This window comes from Ictidomys tridecemlineatus, chromosome 8 (assembly GCF_052094955.1).
Source record: "Ictidomys tridecemlineatus isolate mIctTri1 chromosome 8, mIctTri1.hap1, whole genome shotgun sequence".
In the NCBI taxonomy this organism is placed as follows: domain Eukaryota; kingdom Metazoa; phylum Chordata; class Mammalia; order Rodentia; family Sciuridae; genus Ictidomys; species Ictidomys tridecemlineatus.
Genome location: NC_135484.1, coordinates 96,637,673 through 96,655,103, shown reverse-complemented (window position 1 = coordinate 96,655,103; position 17,431 = coordinate 96,637,673). Strand labels below are relative to the sequence as shown.

At 33.0% G+C, this 17,431-nt stretch overlaps 1 protein-coding gene across 1 annotated transcript in view; it reads right to left on the bottom strand.

Moving 5' to 3' along the window:
- Positions 1-17,431, bottom strand: part of Col21a1 (collagen type XXI alpha 1 chain) — a 169,050-nt gene that overhangs the window by 37,276 nt on the left and 114,343 nt on the right. The window contains exons 14-18 of the mRNA XM_078019855.1: positions 17,073-17,126; positions 16,554-16,605; positions 15,847-15,902; positions 15,536-15,589; positions 3,363-3,416 (exon numbers count right to left, since the gene is read on the bottom strand). Coding sequence (XP_077875981.1) covers positions 3,363-3,416; positions 15,536-15,589; positions 15,847-15,902; positions 16,554-16,605; positions 17,073-17,126 — 270 coding nt within the window. The remainder of the gene's footprint in view (positions 1-3,362; positions 3,417-15,535; positions 15,590-15,846; positions 15,903-16,553; positions 16,606-17,072; positions 17,127-17,431) is intronic.

Genomic DNA, 17,431 nt, shown 5'->3' with positions numbered 1-17,431 from the left:
TGTGCCTTGTTTCATAGCATCCATGCCAGGTTGTCATTTATTGGCTCCTCTGACTTTTTGAAGGTAGAGTCTAATCTTCACATTCTCCTGAGTTAGTATAATATCTAGTACAAAGTAGGTACTCAGTAAATGCTTTTTGAATGAATAACTGATAACTGATGTGATCCTTAAACATAGTAATTCAAAGCTGAAGCCAATTATAATTAAAGTAGCAAGTGTTCAAATTTAGGTTGTAGTTAACTGGATTGAAGTTAGTTGGGTATAAATTGCTATTTATAAAGTGCATTGCTTTTAGGATTGAATTGTTTTTAGGAATGATCGATACTAGCTTTAAAATCCAAAGAACTGGAGTGTGAATGACTTGTAACTTAAAGCCATGTAATCATTTCCCAATGAAATAAATTCTTTGTCCTCAGTTTGAATTCCAGGAGATGGTGTTCCTATGTATCAATCTGCTTACAGGAATGAATCACTATCACACTGCCATAAGCTATGTTTAATTAGCTTTAAAGTATTTTATAAGAGCTTCTGTCCTTCCAATTTAAGCTCCATTAATTTTCTTGGCTGCCACATTGCACAACAAATATATTGGACATGTCCTTTTGAGTCGGGCCAAATCATTCATTACAAATCCTTAAAACCAGTATTCACAGGAACTGGAGTCTTCATTTCTTTGCATCACAAAACAAATAAACATTAGAGGGTTTTGTTCATTTGTTTTCAAAACCTTTCCACAAATGACAAAGATCATTTTTTTTGCGGCATAACATTTCTAACAACCATGTCTCAATGAATTGTCAAAATAACAGAATAGCTTACAATGCTACACATTCTTATTTGGAAGTGATTACAGACCAGAAGGATTATAGCCAGACATTGGCAAATTTTAGATGCATCATCTATTCATCACTTTCCCAATAGACTCTGGTTCCTGGCTTAGGAAATCTGAGTGCCTTTTTGTCATTCACCCGGAGAGAGAGGGGAGATGGAGGAAAAGGATAAGGGATCCTGCTCCTGCCTTCCCATCTGGTAAAGTGGCTTGAGAGAGTTGCTAAGAATCTCACTCAGTAACTCTTAGTTTTCTGTCTACTTGGTTTAGAGAGATTGCATCTAAATAGCCACTACCCCATTCTGATCATTTCCTGCCTTAGCCACTTGTTGGCCTATCTTTTTGAAAATCCTCATTTCATTTCTGTTTTGTTTATCCTTTGACCATCTGTTATTCCCACTAGGCTGGAAGTCTTCTAGAGGCAGTCCCTGTGATTCTCACTCAAACATTAGAAGAATGCAGCAAATGTTGGTAGAAAGGAAGAAAAGAAGCAAAAACGTAAAATCAGAAAAAAAAAAAAAAGTGGGAGCATGCAGGGCAAGAACACATGCAGACCAGGTCAGCTTCTGGCTGAAAGTGAGGTATGGGCAGCCGGAGGGAAGGAAGCACCCCTAATCACCCTCATTTCCCATTTAATATTCTTTTCTCTTTTCTGGTTTTATTAAAAATGATTGAAAAATTTTTATTTTCAAAGTACATGCATTCTCCTTATATTACATTATGGCTTACATAGATTTACTGGTCAGTCTTCCCATTATAGCATTATTTCTATGGGAAAATGAACTGCAGATTCCAAATAACTAACCCACATTTAGAACATGGTTGCTTCATAGACTATAACCTGGTTCTCAGCAACCCACTCCCCTGTCTATCTCTGTATCTGCTTCTCTTTGTTTCTTATTCTTCATACTATTTCTGGGGGTGGGGAAGAACATAATAGTCTCACCCAAGCTCATATTCAGGTAGCAAGTCCTAAGTTTTATCTTCAATAATGATAATTAAGGCTCAGGTATACTGAGTGCACTCACTCTTCCTGTTAACACTCTGGTTGAGGCCTTGTACCTCAGGCCTAGTCTGTCAAAATAGCCCAGGAATTGTTGCTCTCATTCTAGTCTCTTTCTGTACATCCACTGTATGGATGAAAAACTCATAAACTACTTCTAATGCACTTCTTAGATGGAGTAGTGGCAGGAGTAATTTGGATGCTGTCTCTCCTAAATCAAGTAGATAGTCCAATCTACCTTTCTAGTTTTCCTACTACCCAAGCTGGACCCTTCTCTACAGCCTTAGGACCTTATTAAGATGATTTCATGGTTGCTTAGGCACATCTGTAACCATTGTACCTGTGTGCTTTCACTCATATTAGTTTTCTCTCTTCCTTCCATTCCAGCCATCCTTTCATGAACCAAACCTAGCCCCAAATCCTTGGTAAAAATTTCTCAACCATCCAAGATGCAGTACGCTTAGCACTGACCTCATGAATTTGTATAATGTTTTCACAATTTGGTGGGGAGGGGGGGGTCCTACATAAGACTCACAACAACTCCTATGAAGAGGGCATTGTAAGCACAATTTAGATGAAAAGGAAGGTATTAAGAGATGTGAACTTGACTTACACAGCTGGAACATAGCAGAGATTGGATTTTAAACCCTGGTCTTTTGGGTCCCTGTCAAGTTGATACACAACACTAGATGACAAACAGCCTTAAGTTGGGTGTCATTTGCATCCTTTATTTCAATTTTCCAAATTAGATTATATGCTTCATAAAGGCAGTAGCTCTGTATAGAACTGGATCCAGTGCAATACAATATCCAAAAATGAGAATTCAGTGAAATCTGAGTAATTCCAAGAGTAATCAATCCCTCTTCCTTGTTTAAGACATCTTGGCGATTTCTCTCTCCATCTAGGTCTTATCTACATTTAGACTCTGGACTCCCAACTGAACACTTTGTGATAAATGCTAGATAAATAATATCTAGCCTTCCTTTTACTTCTTGACGTAGGTCCCCCCAAAGCAGATGTGAATTCCTGGAGGACAGATATCTTTGATGATTAAAATGAAATCTACTAGTATTTAAGTGTTGGCCACGGGTTTTAGGAATAAAGGAGGCAGCAATCTGTATTTCCAAAACCCATCTGAAGTTAAGAGTTATCTAGGATACTTGCTAAAAAGCTAGGATTCAGACAGTACTCTCTTAATCATGTCTCTGCACTCCTTTTATTGAAGACACAATCCCCAATAGCCTACTATGAAAAAGCAGACATGTGGCAAAGCAACACTGACTAAAGAAAAGACCATGATGTTTACCAATGGCTTATCTGGGCCTGAGCATTTGTGGTCATGATTCATACCCCATGCAACATTCTTCCTGGTTTATGAAAGAGGATTCAATCTTTCAGTATGGTACAGTGTTCCACAAACCCTTCTACAACATCCAAACTCTGGAAGTCAGTGAATAAGAACAGGACATCTGGGGGGAGAAGTTAAATATCATGAAATAGGATTTCACGACCTGTCAAGAAGATACTCACAGGCTCTCCCCGTGGTCCATCCTGCCCTGGTGCACCTGGGGATCCTGCTTCTCCCTGTAAATGATTTAATAAAAGGAAAATTCCATTTTTAAGTTCATTTACTAAAATATTATTATATGTTAAAAATTACATACTACAGCATGCTAGACACAGATGAAAATAAGAATTATTTCTGAATTATTAATAACTTTTCCTGACATCAAATAACCTTTAAAAAGTTCATAAAGTGACAATATAAACATCAAAAATTTATACATGGTGACAGATAGTTGAGTTATGAAATAACTGTGAGCCTATTTAGTAATTATTAGTATTATTAGGAAGATTGATATTCTTATCTTCAATGTGAATGTGACCAATGTTCTATATTGGTCCTTTTCATGTTTACCTTGATCTTAATCTTTACTTTAAAAATGGTCATCCTACTAGACCTAATTTGATGCTGCCTTCCAAGAGTTGCATTTTAAAATCTAAATAAAACTTGTATTATAAATGGAGTTACTTATAAGTTATTACTTGAAATTATCTGGCCCCATTAATTTGGTATTCACCTATTAAAAATAAATATCTAAAATGTATATTTTTTAGATAACCATCAATACTTTTTAATACTCTTCAGTTATATATCTTTACATTATTATGCTCAGATATTTAAGCATTTTATTTTATATCTACCTTCTGTTATGCTAAAACATCTCCCACATGAATCAATTGCTAACATATATAAATAATCTAACACCCTATCTTATAAAACAATAAGCATTAGCTGAATATAATCCTAAACACATAGCACCCACAGATTAATAAACCTAAATTGCCTGAATAAAATTAGAGTAGTAGAGGACCTTTATGAAATAGATACTCCAACATCTAGAATGTATAAAACTAATAGTAAGAGTCATGTTTTACTTCTGTCCAACCAAGTACTGCATCACAAGCTAAGTTCCCTGTTGGCAGTTATTCCACACCTGTTTCACAACAGAGAGAACATTGCATCTTGAGTGAATGAGATTAAGAAGAACTAAAGCATTGTTCTTACAAACGTCTCAGATACCTGCACTGAAACAGGATTAAGGTAGAAAGAGCCTCAGAACATAGGAACAGAAGCATATTACAATTTTATTTTCATAGATCTACTTTCTATTTTCCCCAAAATTATAGAAAATGAAGCAAACTTAACAGACATAATCAGCACTTAGAAGAAAATTTAAACGTATCACCTTGTATAAACTATGATTCTCTCACTTCTATGAATTCTTACATTTCATTAGCACAGTGAGATATCAACCAAAGCCAAATATTTTATCTGTTCCACTTTTATTTACAAACACCAGATGACAGTTGAGGACAAAAGCAGCAAAGAATGTTTCCCTATGGATTACCTATGGGTCCAGTGGCCTCATAGAAAAGCTTGTGAAAATTTCAGACAAAGTAAAAGAGTATGTTGACTCTATTTAGTTTGAGAGCTCTAGTTTTTAAATGCCTGAAAAATTAGGGAAAAGGATCATAAAAGGTTCTAAATACTATAGAGGAATGATACAATATCTTTATCTGAACTCAACTTTATCACCAATAAGGAAGAATCATTCAAGTCACTGGTTTTCAAATATGGCCCTCACACCCGCTAGATCTGACTCACTAATTTCTTTCTCCACAGGGGATCTTCTTTGAAAGGAAAAATTTCTATTTGCAGGAGGTGCTGATACTGCTGGCCTTGGGACCACACTTTGAGAGCTATAGCTCTGGTCCTCAGTCTAATTTCTATAGCTAATATCTAAGATGATTTATTTCACAACAAATTTCAAGATAGAGACTTACAGATGCCTTTTGATCTCAAAAATTCCTGTCTTTTATGAACAACTGTTACATTGTATAGATATACATTTAGTGTTAAGTGTTATGATGGCCAGATTGTTCAGCAGGAGTCTTGTTTACATGAGTGCTATTTTCCCGATTTGCATTTGTTAAAGGCAAGAAACTTACCTTACATGTTTTTTTTAATCGCCTACCATGCTTGAAATAGCCTGAAACGTAATATGAGACTATATCCTCTCTTCCTTACAATCACTAAAGCATAACAAGGAAGGAGCAATTGACTATTGATTCTTAAGTGCTCAATTTCAAGGGGACAAAAGAAACAAACAAAAAATACTTGTGGATAGAGTTACAGCATTTGCTGTTGGAAAATTATGAAGATTAGTTATTATATGGCAATAGCCAGTGATCTTTACCTAGGAAGAATATCTTCATTATTTTAATAATGTATTTTAACAATGTTTCATTAGGAGATGAAAAGATAATTTGGCCATTTTCCCTAAAATAAAAATGTAATACACAACTAGCCTGAGAAATTCAGTATTACACTCAGAACTTAACCTGAATATTTGACTGATTTCATGATGTGGAAAACCTGGTACAAGTCAGTTTGTTTGGTTTATGGAAAAAAACATAAATCACAGTTCCACCTCTGACTTATTTTTCTATTCTGCCATTAACTTCCTTTTTGAAATAAAATAATTGAGAAACTGTCATGTTTAACATTTTCCCTCAGTCTAATTTCTATAGCTAATATCTAAGATGATTTATTCCACAACATACCAGTTATTTTAAAGAAGGAGCTTTAACCAAAAACAGACATGTGAAACTGGCACTGCATATGTATTTCTTTTCATACTGTGGTCTTTGGTACTTACTCCACAAAAATAAAAGAATAATATATAATAAAAAGAATAAAAGAAGAGAGTAATTTAGATCACAGTCATCGCAATCCTCAAAATCAGGTGGAAGGTATGGTTTATTTATCACGATAATACAATGGGAGGAAGATCTTAACTTTCTATTAAGGAAATGCTTTATTTTTACTTTGACCTTACTGCATAGTTTATTCTTAGTATGTAAACAAATCTTGAGCATGCCTACGGATATACTGAAGATGTTAGGCTAGGGAAGCTTCTCTGGGCTAACCAAATAAACACAGACAAGATATGTGGAAGGAATCCTGCAGAGGTTTGCACCCAAACCAGGACTGGGATTCTCACTCTGCCATGAAACCAACTGTGCATATCCGACAAAATCCTTTAATCTCACTGAACATGAATTCATATATTAAATACCACTGGTAATCCCAACTTCACCAATTTTTTTTTTGAGAAAAATGGAATAGAGCTTTTATGAAAGTGCTTTGCATAGCTCCAGCCATAGAAGGCCAGATCCACTGACATCAAGAAAGTTAGGGTTTTAAAAATCCTTTACTCCTGATTTGTTTTAGGTTACATTGTTTTCAAATAGCATATATTGGTTTCATATTTGAAAATGTTATGGTTTGCCATAATAAATTAGGAAAAAGGAATATTTAAAAAATTAGATTAGTCCTTATATTAATCTAGTTTCAAAGTCATAAAAATAATGGAATCACCAGTTTATCATTATTTTCTATATTTGAGGAAGAATATTTGGATGTAACATGATTTTTCAATAATTTGGTAAAAGGAATTTTTATTGGTTATTAAATGATGACTACGTGATCTTAGACAAGTTATTTAATCTCTCCATTACTTGGATTTCTCATCTATAAGATGATAAAAATATTTTTCCCTTATAACTCAAAATGACTCATGATATTAATGAGAAAAATCATATAAAGTAATGGGGAAAACTGGGTGTGGTAGACAACATGTGCAATCCCAGTTACCCAGGAGGCTGAGGCAGAAGGATTGCAAGTTTGAGGTCAGCCTGAGCAAAATCGTGAGACACTAACTCAAAATAAAAAGAACTGAGTATATAACCCAGTGGTAAAGTGCCCCTGGGCTCAATGCTCAGTAGCCCTCTTCCCTAATTTTTTTTTTTATATTGGGGAAAGAGCCAGGCATTAAGTAAATATTTAAAAAATGCATATATCTTTTGTTGCATTCTGTCTTTTCCAATTATTTAGTTTCATTTCCAACTTAAAAAACGAGTTTCATTATTTGAACCACTCTCTAAAGTTCTTAAGTTCTTATTCCTTTACACCTAATTGTTCAGCCACTGTAACTGCTTATGCATATTCCAATGTTGAGTAAACCAAACTGAAGGCTGCCTCAGCCCTTTCCCTGTTCTAGGGATAGAGGGAAATAGCATTAAAATCACACAGCTTAAACTAGACTTTGGTGAAAGTTTTGTATTTGCTTCATCGTTTCTCTGTCACATTTTCCACATATATATAAAAGAAGTTTCTGCTATATAAAAAGTTCTCAAAAATCAACAATGCTCTTTGTTCCCTCTCGTCTTTCAATAGGTGAGAACACGCACTTTAAAAAAAAAAAAAAGGATTAAAACACCCTGCCATCAAACCACCATACTACCTGCACATGTAACCATCTGTGCCTCTCTTTTATTGCCATGCACGGGTGTTCCTCATCTAAAATAATCCCTTCCAACTTTGTTCAGTGTCCTGTTCTTTCCCCTTCTCAAAATGAGAGGGAGCTCTTTCATCGGATCTGTTTACTGGGCATCTTCTCTTGGAAGTGTCACAGGAAACTACTTTGAAGACATTATTGTTCCCTCTACACCTTCCCAACAGAAAGCATGCCCAATCATTCCAATAAATACTTTCACTGAGTACAGAAAATGCTAACTTTACTACTATAAATAAAAAAGGAGACACTAGAACTAAGAAACCTAATAAGTCACCCAACTTTTATACTTGCCCTATTATTGCCAGGCATAAGATATTTTAAACTGAAGAAGAGTTGACAGACAATATGCAAGAAAAAGAAATTAAAAGGAATAACTAAGAGAAAAAACAGAAAATGAAAATCAAAACATTTTAGTAAATTTCGCTTACATAAAAAAAACAGAAAGCAGAAGAAAAGTTCAACAAACGCTAAAATCTAGATTAGCAAATATAGAAGCATTTTCAGCTATTGAAAAAATTAGAATCCAAAAACTTAGAATAATAATGGAGAAAAAAGGAAAATGGAAATTAAGAATCAAACTCAGAAAAGAAAATAAAACCAAGTTCACACCCTGCGATGCCCACAACTGGGGAGGTTGAGGCAGGAGGATTGCAAATTCAAGGCCAGCCTAGGCAATTTAGCAACACTGTCTCAAAATAAAAAGTAAAAAATGGCTGGGGATGTAGCTCAGTCGTAGAGCATCTATGGGTTCTATTCTTAGTGTCATAACTAACTAAATAAATAAATAATTGAAAAAATAATCAGATATGATGAATGTGATAGATAAATTATTAAAAATTATAGGAGAAGATATTTAACTTAAAGTTTTAAAAGACACCAAGTAGAAAACTAACCATAACAAAAAAAGAGGACAATATTTAAAAACATAAAAGGAACCAGAAAATGATAGAGGTAGAAGACAAAGAAATCTCAGGATAATTCAAATCCTACAGACATAAACCAAAATGATTTAAAAGAATTGTTAGATTGTTCTAGAATTTTTCTTAAAAAAACACTGACTATAACTTTAAAAAGGGTTTTGGAGTAATTAAAATTCTTAATTTTAAGATATACTTATGCTATTAGACTTTAAATATACAAGTGGTGTTTTTCACACCTTTGGACTTCCATGCAAAAAGACAAAATCACCTGCTAAGGAAAGACAATTAGATTGACATCAGCAATGTATGTGAAGGCAATGGAGCAACATTTACAAGAAATGAATGAAAAAAAAAACAGTGAGAAACAGTAAGACAATAATTTTATAGTTGGCTAAGTTATTATTCAAGGAACAAAGATATAGAAAGATATGTTAAAATAGACGAATTGATGAATTACTGTATGCACAAGCTCTAAGGAATATACTAGAGGAGAAACTTCACCAAATTCAAATGATGCTTATACAATATTGGCAAGGATGTCGGTAATGAACACTAAGGAAAATTAATTGCAAGTCTAAAATGACAGTGGGCAGAATGGAAAAATAGTTTATATTATATGATCTGACGAAGTTGAAGTACGATAATTAAACAGATAAGAGGAAAAAGATAAGGGGAAGGAGAAATAGAAACAGAATGAGTTCATTAATGCCACGTAAATGGGGTATAATTTAAGTTTAACACAACAAAGAATAGATGCTGAAGTAAGGCTAAAAGGAGCCTAAGGGAATCTGAAATGCACATGTGAAATGACTTGAAAAAGAATCAGTACAGAGAATTCTTGAAAAAGATTCAGTATATCACTACCACAAAAACAAATCTTCCTACATACTCAACAAACTAAAAGCAAAAAAAAAAAAAAGGGGGACAACTTATCACATTGAGAAAGAAACAGTAAATACAGTACAATACACCTACTAAGCATAACAAGATCATAGCATAAATATTATCCCAGTGATAACAGTAAACATATCAGTCAATGAATAAAAATAGACAATCTATTAAAAGAAAAAAAACAGGTTGCTTTACAAAGTAAAGACAAATTCTGTGCTGAATATAAGCAACACAATTAAAACAAAGTTACTGAAGAAGTTAAAGCTCAAGATGGGCAAAGGTATAGCAAGCAAAAATAAAAACCACCAGAAAGAAGAAGGTATAATCCTGGCATAAAAAAAGGTAGAAAGAAAGCTAAAGGAGACAAAAACGATATTTATAATGCTAATGCCACAATTGAAAATGAAGAAATAATAGTTCTGAGTATCTGTGCAACAAAAAACAGAAACCACATTCCTGAATAGAAGATGGAAAGAGAAATAGACAAAAAGGAACTAATAATAGGACACGTCATAAACAAAAAATTATATTAAAGATCTAAAGAAAATATTCAATAAGGAAGATCTTACGAATGCATATTGAGATTCACACTCTGAAAATAGAGGTTTACCTTCTCCTATGCACAGGAAACATTCCTGAAAATTGAACATACAATGAGTCAAAGAAAAAAAAATAAGTCTTTTATACAGAAGAACTATTACAAATAACATTCTCTGATACAGTGCAATAAAACAAGAAATTGGCAACAGGTCAAACTAAAAGGCCTCTAACCTAAAAAATATTTTAAACTCTTTAAATAACTCTTAGAAAAAACAAATAAAAATTGCAGAATTTCTAAAATTTAACATTTATGAAGATTTTGTATGTCAGAATCAAGAGGATAGAATTAAAGCAATAATCAGAAAAACATTTATAATTTAACTACTTAGATTAAAAAGTAACAATAAATGAAAATAAATGTATTCAATTGTCAATTGTAAGATCTAGGAAAACTGTAAGAAAAAAGAAAAAAAATAGGATAAAAGTTAAAAAAAATTCCTTAAGGTCAATAATTAAATTCCATGTTAGGTATTTGAATAAGTCAACATAATAGACAAACAAGAACATATCTTCAAGAAAAAAGTAGAGAATGAAGATATGTATTCATAGTAAATAATGGCAAAAGGGTGAATAATCATTGTTGCAAAAGAAACTTTAAAAATATTGGAGAAGAATTTTCACATTATATAAAAATCACCTGAAAAATGATGGAATGCGAATTTTCCAAGAAAAGTAAGTTTAGGATTATTGGCCTTATGAGAAAGAAAATATGTAAGCAGATCAATTTCCACACAAAAATATAAGGGAAAGTTATCTAAGAATAAAAAAAAATCATCAGTCTCAAATAACAGAGGGGAAGATGAAGAAAAACACTGTGTGCTTGACTTTAGTTATAAGTATCAGTGAGAAATCCTTTCACAAAACATGTCAGAGATAAAATATAGAACATCACTTCCAAACCCTACATAAGAGGGCATGAATAGGCAATGTTAATTAATAATATAGTATGTCAATGAAGTTGAAAATTAGTAAAAGAGAAATTCCTTAAAAAGCACAAACTACCAAAACATATTTAATAAAAAAGAGAAAATCTAAACAGCTTTGTATTTAGTAAAGACATTTAATTAGTAATTAATATATTCTTTACACATACAAAAAGGCCAGGCCCAGATGGCTCCATTCATGAATTGTACTACACATCAGAAGAAGAAATGACACCAATCCTACATAAACTCTTCCAGAAAATAGAAACCAGAATTAATTTGATTATAATGCCAGATAAAATATCACAGGAAAACTACTGACCAATACCCTTCATGAACACAAAAACAAAAGGTCTTAATAAAATATTAGTAAATTTAACCCATCAATATATAAAAACAGTAACATAAGTTGACCAACTGGAGTTTATTCCAATAAAACAAGATCAGAGTTATAAAAAAAATCAATTACTGTTATTTACCATATTAATAGGAGGAGAAAACATAGTCAACACACTAAAGTAGTAAAAGAAGAAGAAAAAATTTTAACAAAATTTAACACCATGATTTTCAAAAAACAAAACAAAACTCTCAAGAGACTAGAAATAAAAAGAAATCTCCTCAACCTGATGAAGTTTTTTTGTCAAATCAAGAACAAACACTCCATGGTTAAAGACTGAAGGTTCTCCACTTAACTTCAAAAACAAGCATCAAACTCCTATTTGATATTGTATTAGAGGGCCTGGTGTAACAAAACTATCAAAATAAATAAATTCATGTAAATTAGTACAGAAAAAGAAATTTGCCCTTATTTGCAAAAATATTATCATCTATGCAGTAATAAAAGCAAAGGAATATGCAATGAAAACCATTTGAGTTTAGCAAGTTTGTTAATAAGTGAGTTTAGCAAGTTTGCAAGATATATGATTAATAGTCTAAAACATTATTCTAATATACTAGTAACAAGCAAACTAGAAATAAATTTTTAAAAATCTATTAACAGGGGCTGGGGTTGGAGTTCAGTGGTGGAATGCTTGCCTTGTACATGTGAGGCACCAGGTTAAATTCTCAGCACCACATAAAAATAAACAAATAAAATAAAGACATATAAAAAATCTATTCACAATATTGTGAAAAATATAATAAAATTGGTATGAGTTTAATAAAAGACATATAAAAGATCTGTACACTTATAAAAACTATAAAACTTTGCTGAGAAAAAGTAAAGAAAGCCTACATAATAGACTCACATACCATGTTTATTGACTCGAAAGCACAATATTGTTAAAATAGCAATTCTGAACAAATGTATAAATGTGAAGATACTCCCACTGTAAGAGTTGGAGGCTCATTCTCATCCCATCCCTTAAATGAAGGCTGGATTTGTTGAGTTGCTTCCAAAGGGTAGAAGATAGAAAAAAGTAGAGAAACCTGGCAAGTACTCATCTTAACCAAGTGACTGAGGTAGGTCGTCAGTGAATAATCATGTGTCTAGCATGTATGCTCCCACAGGATAAGAAGGACATTTCATCTCTGTTATTTTTTTCCCAAACTAACCATAATCTCAGTCTAGTCATGAAAAGAATATCAGGCAACTCAAATGACGCTCTACAAAGTACCTAACCAAATCTCTTCATAACTGTCAGTCATAAAAACCAAAACATGACTGTGACTGTCAAACTGTCACAGATCAGAGATGAATAAAGAGGCATGAGAAATTAATGCAATGTGATATCCTGGATTGAATTCTAGAAGAGAAAAAGGACATTAGTGGAAAACCTAATGTTTTAAGGAAACTCATGAAACTCAAATAAAGTATGGAGTTTAGTGCCAGCACTGGTTTCTTGGTTTTGACAAATGTACCACAGTTACATAAGATATTAACATCAGGAGAAAGTAGGTAAAAGGTATAAGGGAACTCTCTGTACTGTATTTGCAATTTTTCAACTCTAAAATTATTCCAAATTATACTAAAATTTATTTAACAAATTAAACAAATTCCAGAAGGCTTGTTTGTTTTTGTTTTGTAAAATTGTATAAGCTAATGATAAAATTTAAATTTTTCATGGATCTAAACTATCTACTAATCCACTATTACATTTAAAAAGAAAAATAAATTTATAGTATTAACCTGATTTTAAACCTTAATTATAATTATGATATATGACTTATATTAGTGAAAGACAAGGAAAATAAAATTAGTATGATGTTAAGGAAAGTCAGAGATATAAATTAATGGAACAGATAAGAGAATCTGAAGATAATTTCACACATATATCAATCAATTGATACATGGTGAAAGTGTTAATGTAACTCAATGGGAAATAATAGGTTTCAATAAATATTATTAGAAGAACTGGATCTCCACGTATAGAAATAAAGAACTTTGTCTCACACCATATGAATAAAATTAATTCAAAATAATCTATAAACCTAAATTTATAAACTAATCTTATAAAAAATTAGAAAACATAACATGTCCTAAATGTCACATATCAAGAGTGATGGGGCTGGGGTTGTGGCTCAGTGGTAGAGCACTTGCCTAGCATGTATGAGGCACTGGGTTCGATTCTTAGCACTGCATGTAAATAAATAAATTAAATAAAAGATCCATCAACAACTATAAAATGTTTAAAAAAAGAGTGAGCTGACCTCAACATGTTAGACACAATAATATATCTATACCCTGAAATATTATCAGCTGTTTGTGTATTCCAGATACACGGACTGAATACATATACACATATATCCTTTTATCTAACAAGCTACACCATAGAAAAGTTCATTTCTATTTGATAAATGGCTAGTAAAAGGTTTCTTTATGTAATAATATATGATGGTGCTAACCCACCATAATGGGATATGGGCTTTTGAGTTTTCTCAGGAAAGAGAAATGATTAATACTCTACAGATCCCTCTTGCTCTAATTTTCCCATACTCATACCATATCACACAAATAATAATTATTTTTCAGACTTAAGCATAAAATTTCTTCCTTTAATCCCTTGGGAGATAGAGCTAAGATCTTCTGCCCCAACCCACTAAATAAACCAATCTGAATGGTTTATCAAAGATGCTCAACTTTTTAATATTTGTGGTTTTTTTAGGAGGAAAAGTTTATTTGAGGGATCATGGTTTCAGACATCTCAGTCTATAGATAGCTGATTCCACTCCTTGAGGCTTACAATGGGGCAGAACATCATATCATGGCAGAAGAGTGTGGTGAAGGAAAGCAGTTCATATTATGATTGAGTAGGAGAGAGATATAGGTAGAGAGAGGGATGCAATTTGCATGGTCATTAATTCAGGTACTGGATGAGGAAGTTTCCATGAGGGGATGAAGAAAAGACAAACAAATACACAAATAAAAAGCTGGGATTGAGTGGTTCACTCAAATCCTTGGTAGGAAGATAGTGACCCAGAACAAACTCAGCATGTTTATTTTATAAGTTTTATCATTAAAAGGGTTATTGTGAGAAAGTTTCTTCAAAACAAGTAGAACCAAGGTCATAAGTATGAGCAGCCCATTTATGATTATCAACTTGCACCTATGACTTTCTACACCCAGGCAGCTGGTGTCTGAACCTCAAGGTCAAGAACTGATAGCTCTGTGGCTGAAACAGAATCTTCTATTGAACAGGGCATCACCATAGCAACTGAACAATCTTAAATCAGCACCTTCACGCTGGAAGTTCCCAGAACAGGTATTGCCTGTGTTTCAGTATGGCTCAAGGATGCTAATCCAATCACCACTCCCAAGGAGAGAGGGAAGGAGGGAGGGAGGGAGAGTATGTAGGAATGGTGGGGGAGGAGAGAGAGAGAGAGAGAGAGAGAGAGAGAGAGAGAGAGAGACACACACACACACACACACACACACACACACACACACACACACTGCACTCCACTCGCCATATAAAGTATATACCCCAAAGTCACACCCCTAAGCCCCCAATGACCCACTCCCTCCAGCCACACTCTATGGGAGGGGGGAAACATGGGAAAAATGGAGGAATTTTGACTGGGCAAAGAGGAAGGAGGGAAGGGAGGGTACAGAGGGTCAGGAAAGATGGTGGAATGAGATGAACATCATTAACCTAGGTACATGTATGACGGCACATATGGTGTGAGGCTATATAGTGTGCAACCATAGAAATGTAAAGTTGTGCTACAATTGTGTACAATGAATCAAAATGCATTCTGCCATCATATATACCTAATTAAAATAAATTAGTTAATGAAAAAATATTCTGTGATTTTATTTCTAAGACATGAGAATTCACAATGCACTCAAGGGAAATTTAGTATCATTTTTACATTAGACTAAAAATAGTTTTAGTTCTTTAATTTTACCCCAATGCTGTATATAAAAATTTCTAATATTGGCATATTCTTCTAATGTTCATTCACAGGTACAAAAACTTTTTCATATTGTTTATTTTGCTAAATACCTTGAAACCAGGAATACCCATTAATCCATCTTTTCCATGTCTTCCTGGTTCTCCCTAAAAAATAAATACATGTGTTTTAGCATATTTTTATACTATTTTTTCTTTTAAAGCAGACATACTCTATTTTTTAAAAAATCTGTTGATGGATATTTATTTATTTATTTATTTATTTATTTATATGCAGTGCTGAGAATCAATCCCAGTGCCTCACACATACTAGGCAAGCACTCTACCACTGAGCCCCAACCCCAGCCCTACTTTACTTTTTATTTAAAGCAAAATACTCAAGAACAATTTTCTATGAAACTCACAGCACGTCCAGGAAGGCCAGGAAAACCAGCATTCCCCTTTTCACCTTTTGCACCCTGCATTTAAAAAAGAACACTTAAAAAACAATCTTGACAATAATATGTTCAAGCTCTAACTCAAATTTACTTAGGAAAGCTTACAAGTTAATTTCAGTACATAGTGGCAGAATTGGTGGAACTGCAGATTGTGTTGACTCTGCAACTGCTGGCAAAGCATAATTTTAACCATTCCAGTGTTAAGTTTTTACCCAGGTAAAAAAAAAATTTACCTCTAAGACACTGAAAATGTTAATATGCAGAATTTTTATCATAAGCATCTAGACATTGCAACCATCTACTGATAAATTTTTAAGTAATGGTATTTTAAATGCATGGAAAAAACAAACTTCCTTCAGTGTATGGACACAGGAAGGTATATAACATTAATTCTGAATGTATATGTTTTTAGCAGACACTGCTTCTAAAGAAATCATTCACTGTAAATATTTTTTGAAGTTCACAGTGACCAATAACAATGGATTTTTATACAGCACCATTATTGCAGTCATCAGATATAACCCCCACTTTTTTCCTTTCTACATTTAAAAGAAGTCCCTCAGAAGAGTGAACAGAGGTAATTGCTCTAATTTTGGGCTGGGAATGCAATTCAAGTTTGGTATTTCCCTTACATTAAAAGTTCAATATTGATACTTTGTGATCTATACTTCCCTTTTTGCCATAAAATCCAGGGGATCCTTTATCTCCTTTGGGACCCATTTCACCCTGAAGGAAAAACATATATAAATATTAAATTTTATAGTAATAGGAGTATTTCCTTTATGAAGAAAAAACACATTATAAATAACAGAGTTTAATATGTCAACATCAAAATAAATAAAACTAAAATAATTTATAGTTTGTTCACAAAAGTCCTATTTTCCAGGCTTCATAAGCCCAATTGGTACTATAATAGGGCTTACAGTTTAGGACTTACATTTAAAAGAACTTGTGTATAGTAAACTTGTTTTCAATTTTAAATAGTGTATTACACATTCATAACTAAAAACTTTAAGGAAAATTTTTTTTAGATTTTTATGTAAGCCACTATATTAATCTTAATCATTTATTTTAACATACTTGTCTTTACTTATATATGAGCATCTATATATAATATATTTATAATATAAAAGCACTTTCCTTTTAATTAAAATATGGTATTGCTGTATTTAAAAGGAATAAATGTTTTCAACCTTTGATCCTGGCATTCCATGAAGCCCAGGAAAACCAGGAAGTCCACGGTCACCCTGAAAATAATACTGAAATTAACTAAAGAAAAACATTTTGTTAATTAAAGAAAAAATGCTTCAGCCTCAGCAGGATTATACATACTTCAACATTACCCTTATCAAAATTGATTGGAAATAAGTCTACAAACATTTAAATTCTCATGTTCATCGAACCCTAACTCTATGAAAAATTAGTTCTCATTTTTCAGTGTATCATTTATAATCAGAAGAATTTGGGAGCTACAGGAACCTCATCAGCAATCCTACCTCCATCCTTAGTGAGTTGCCAACCAAGCAGGTGAAAAACCTCTACAATAAAAACT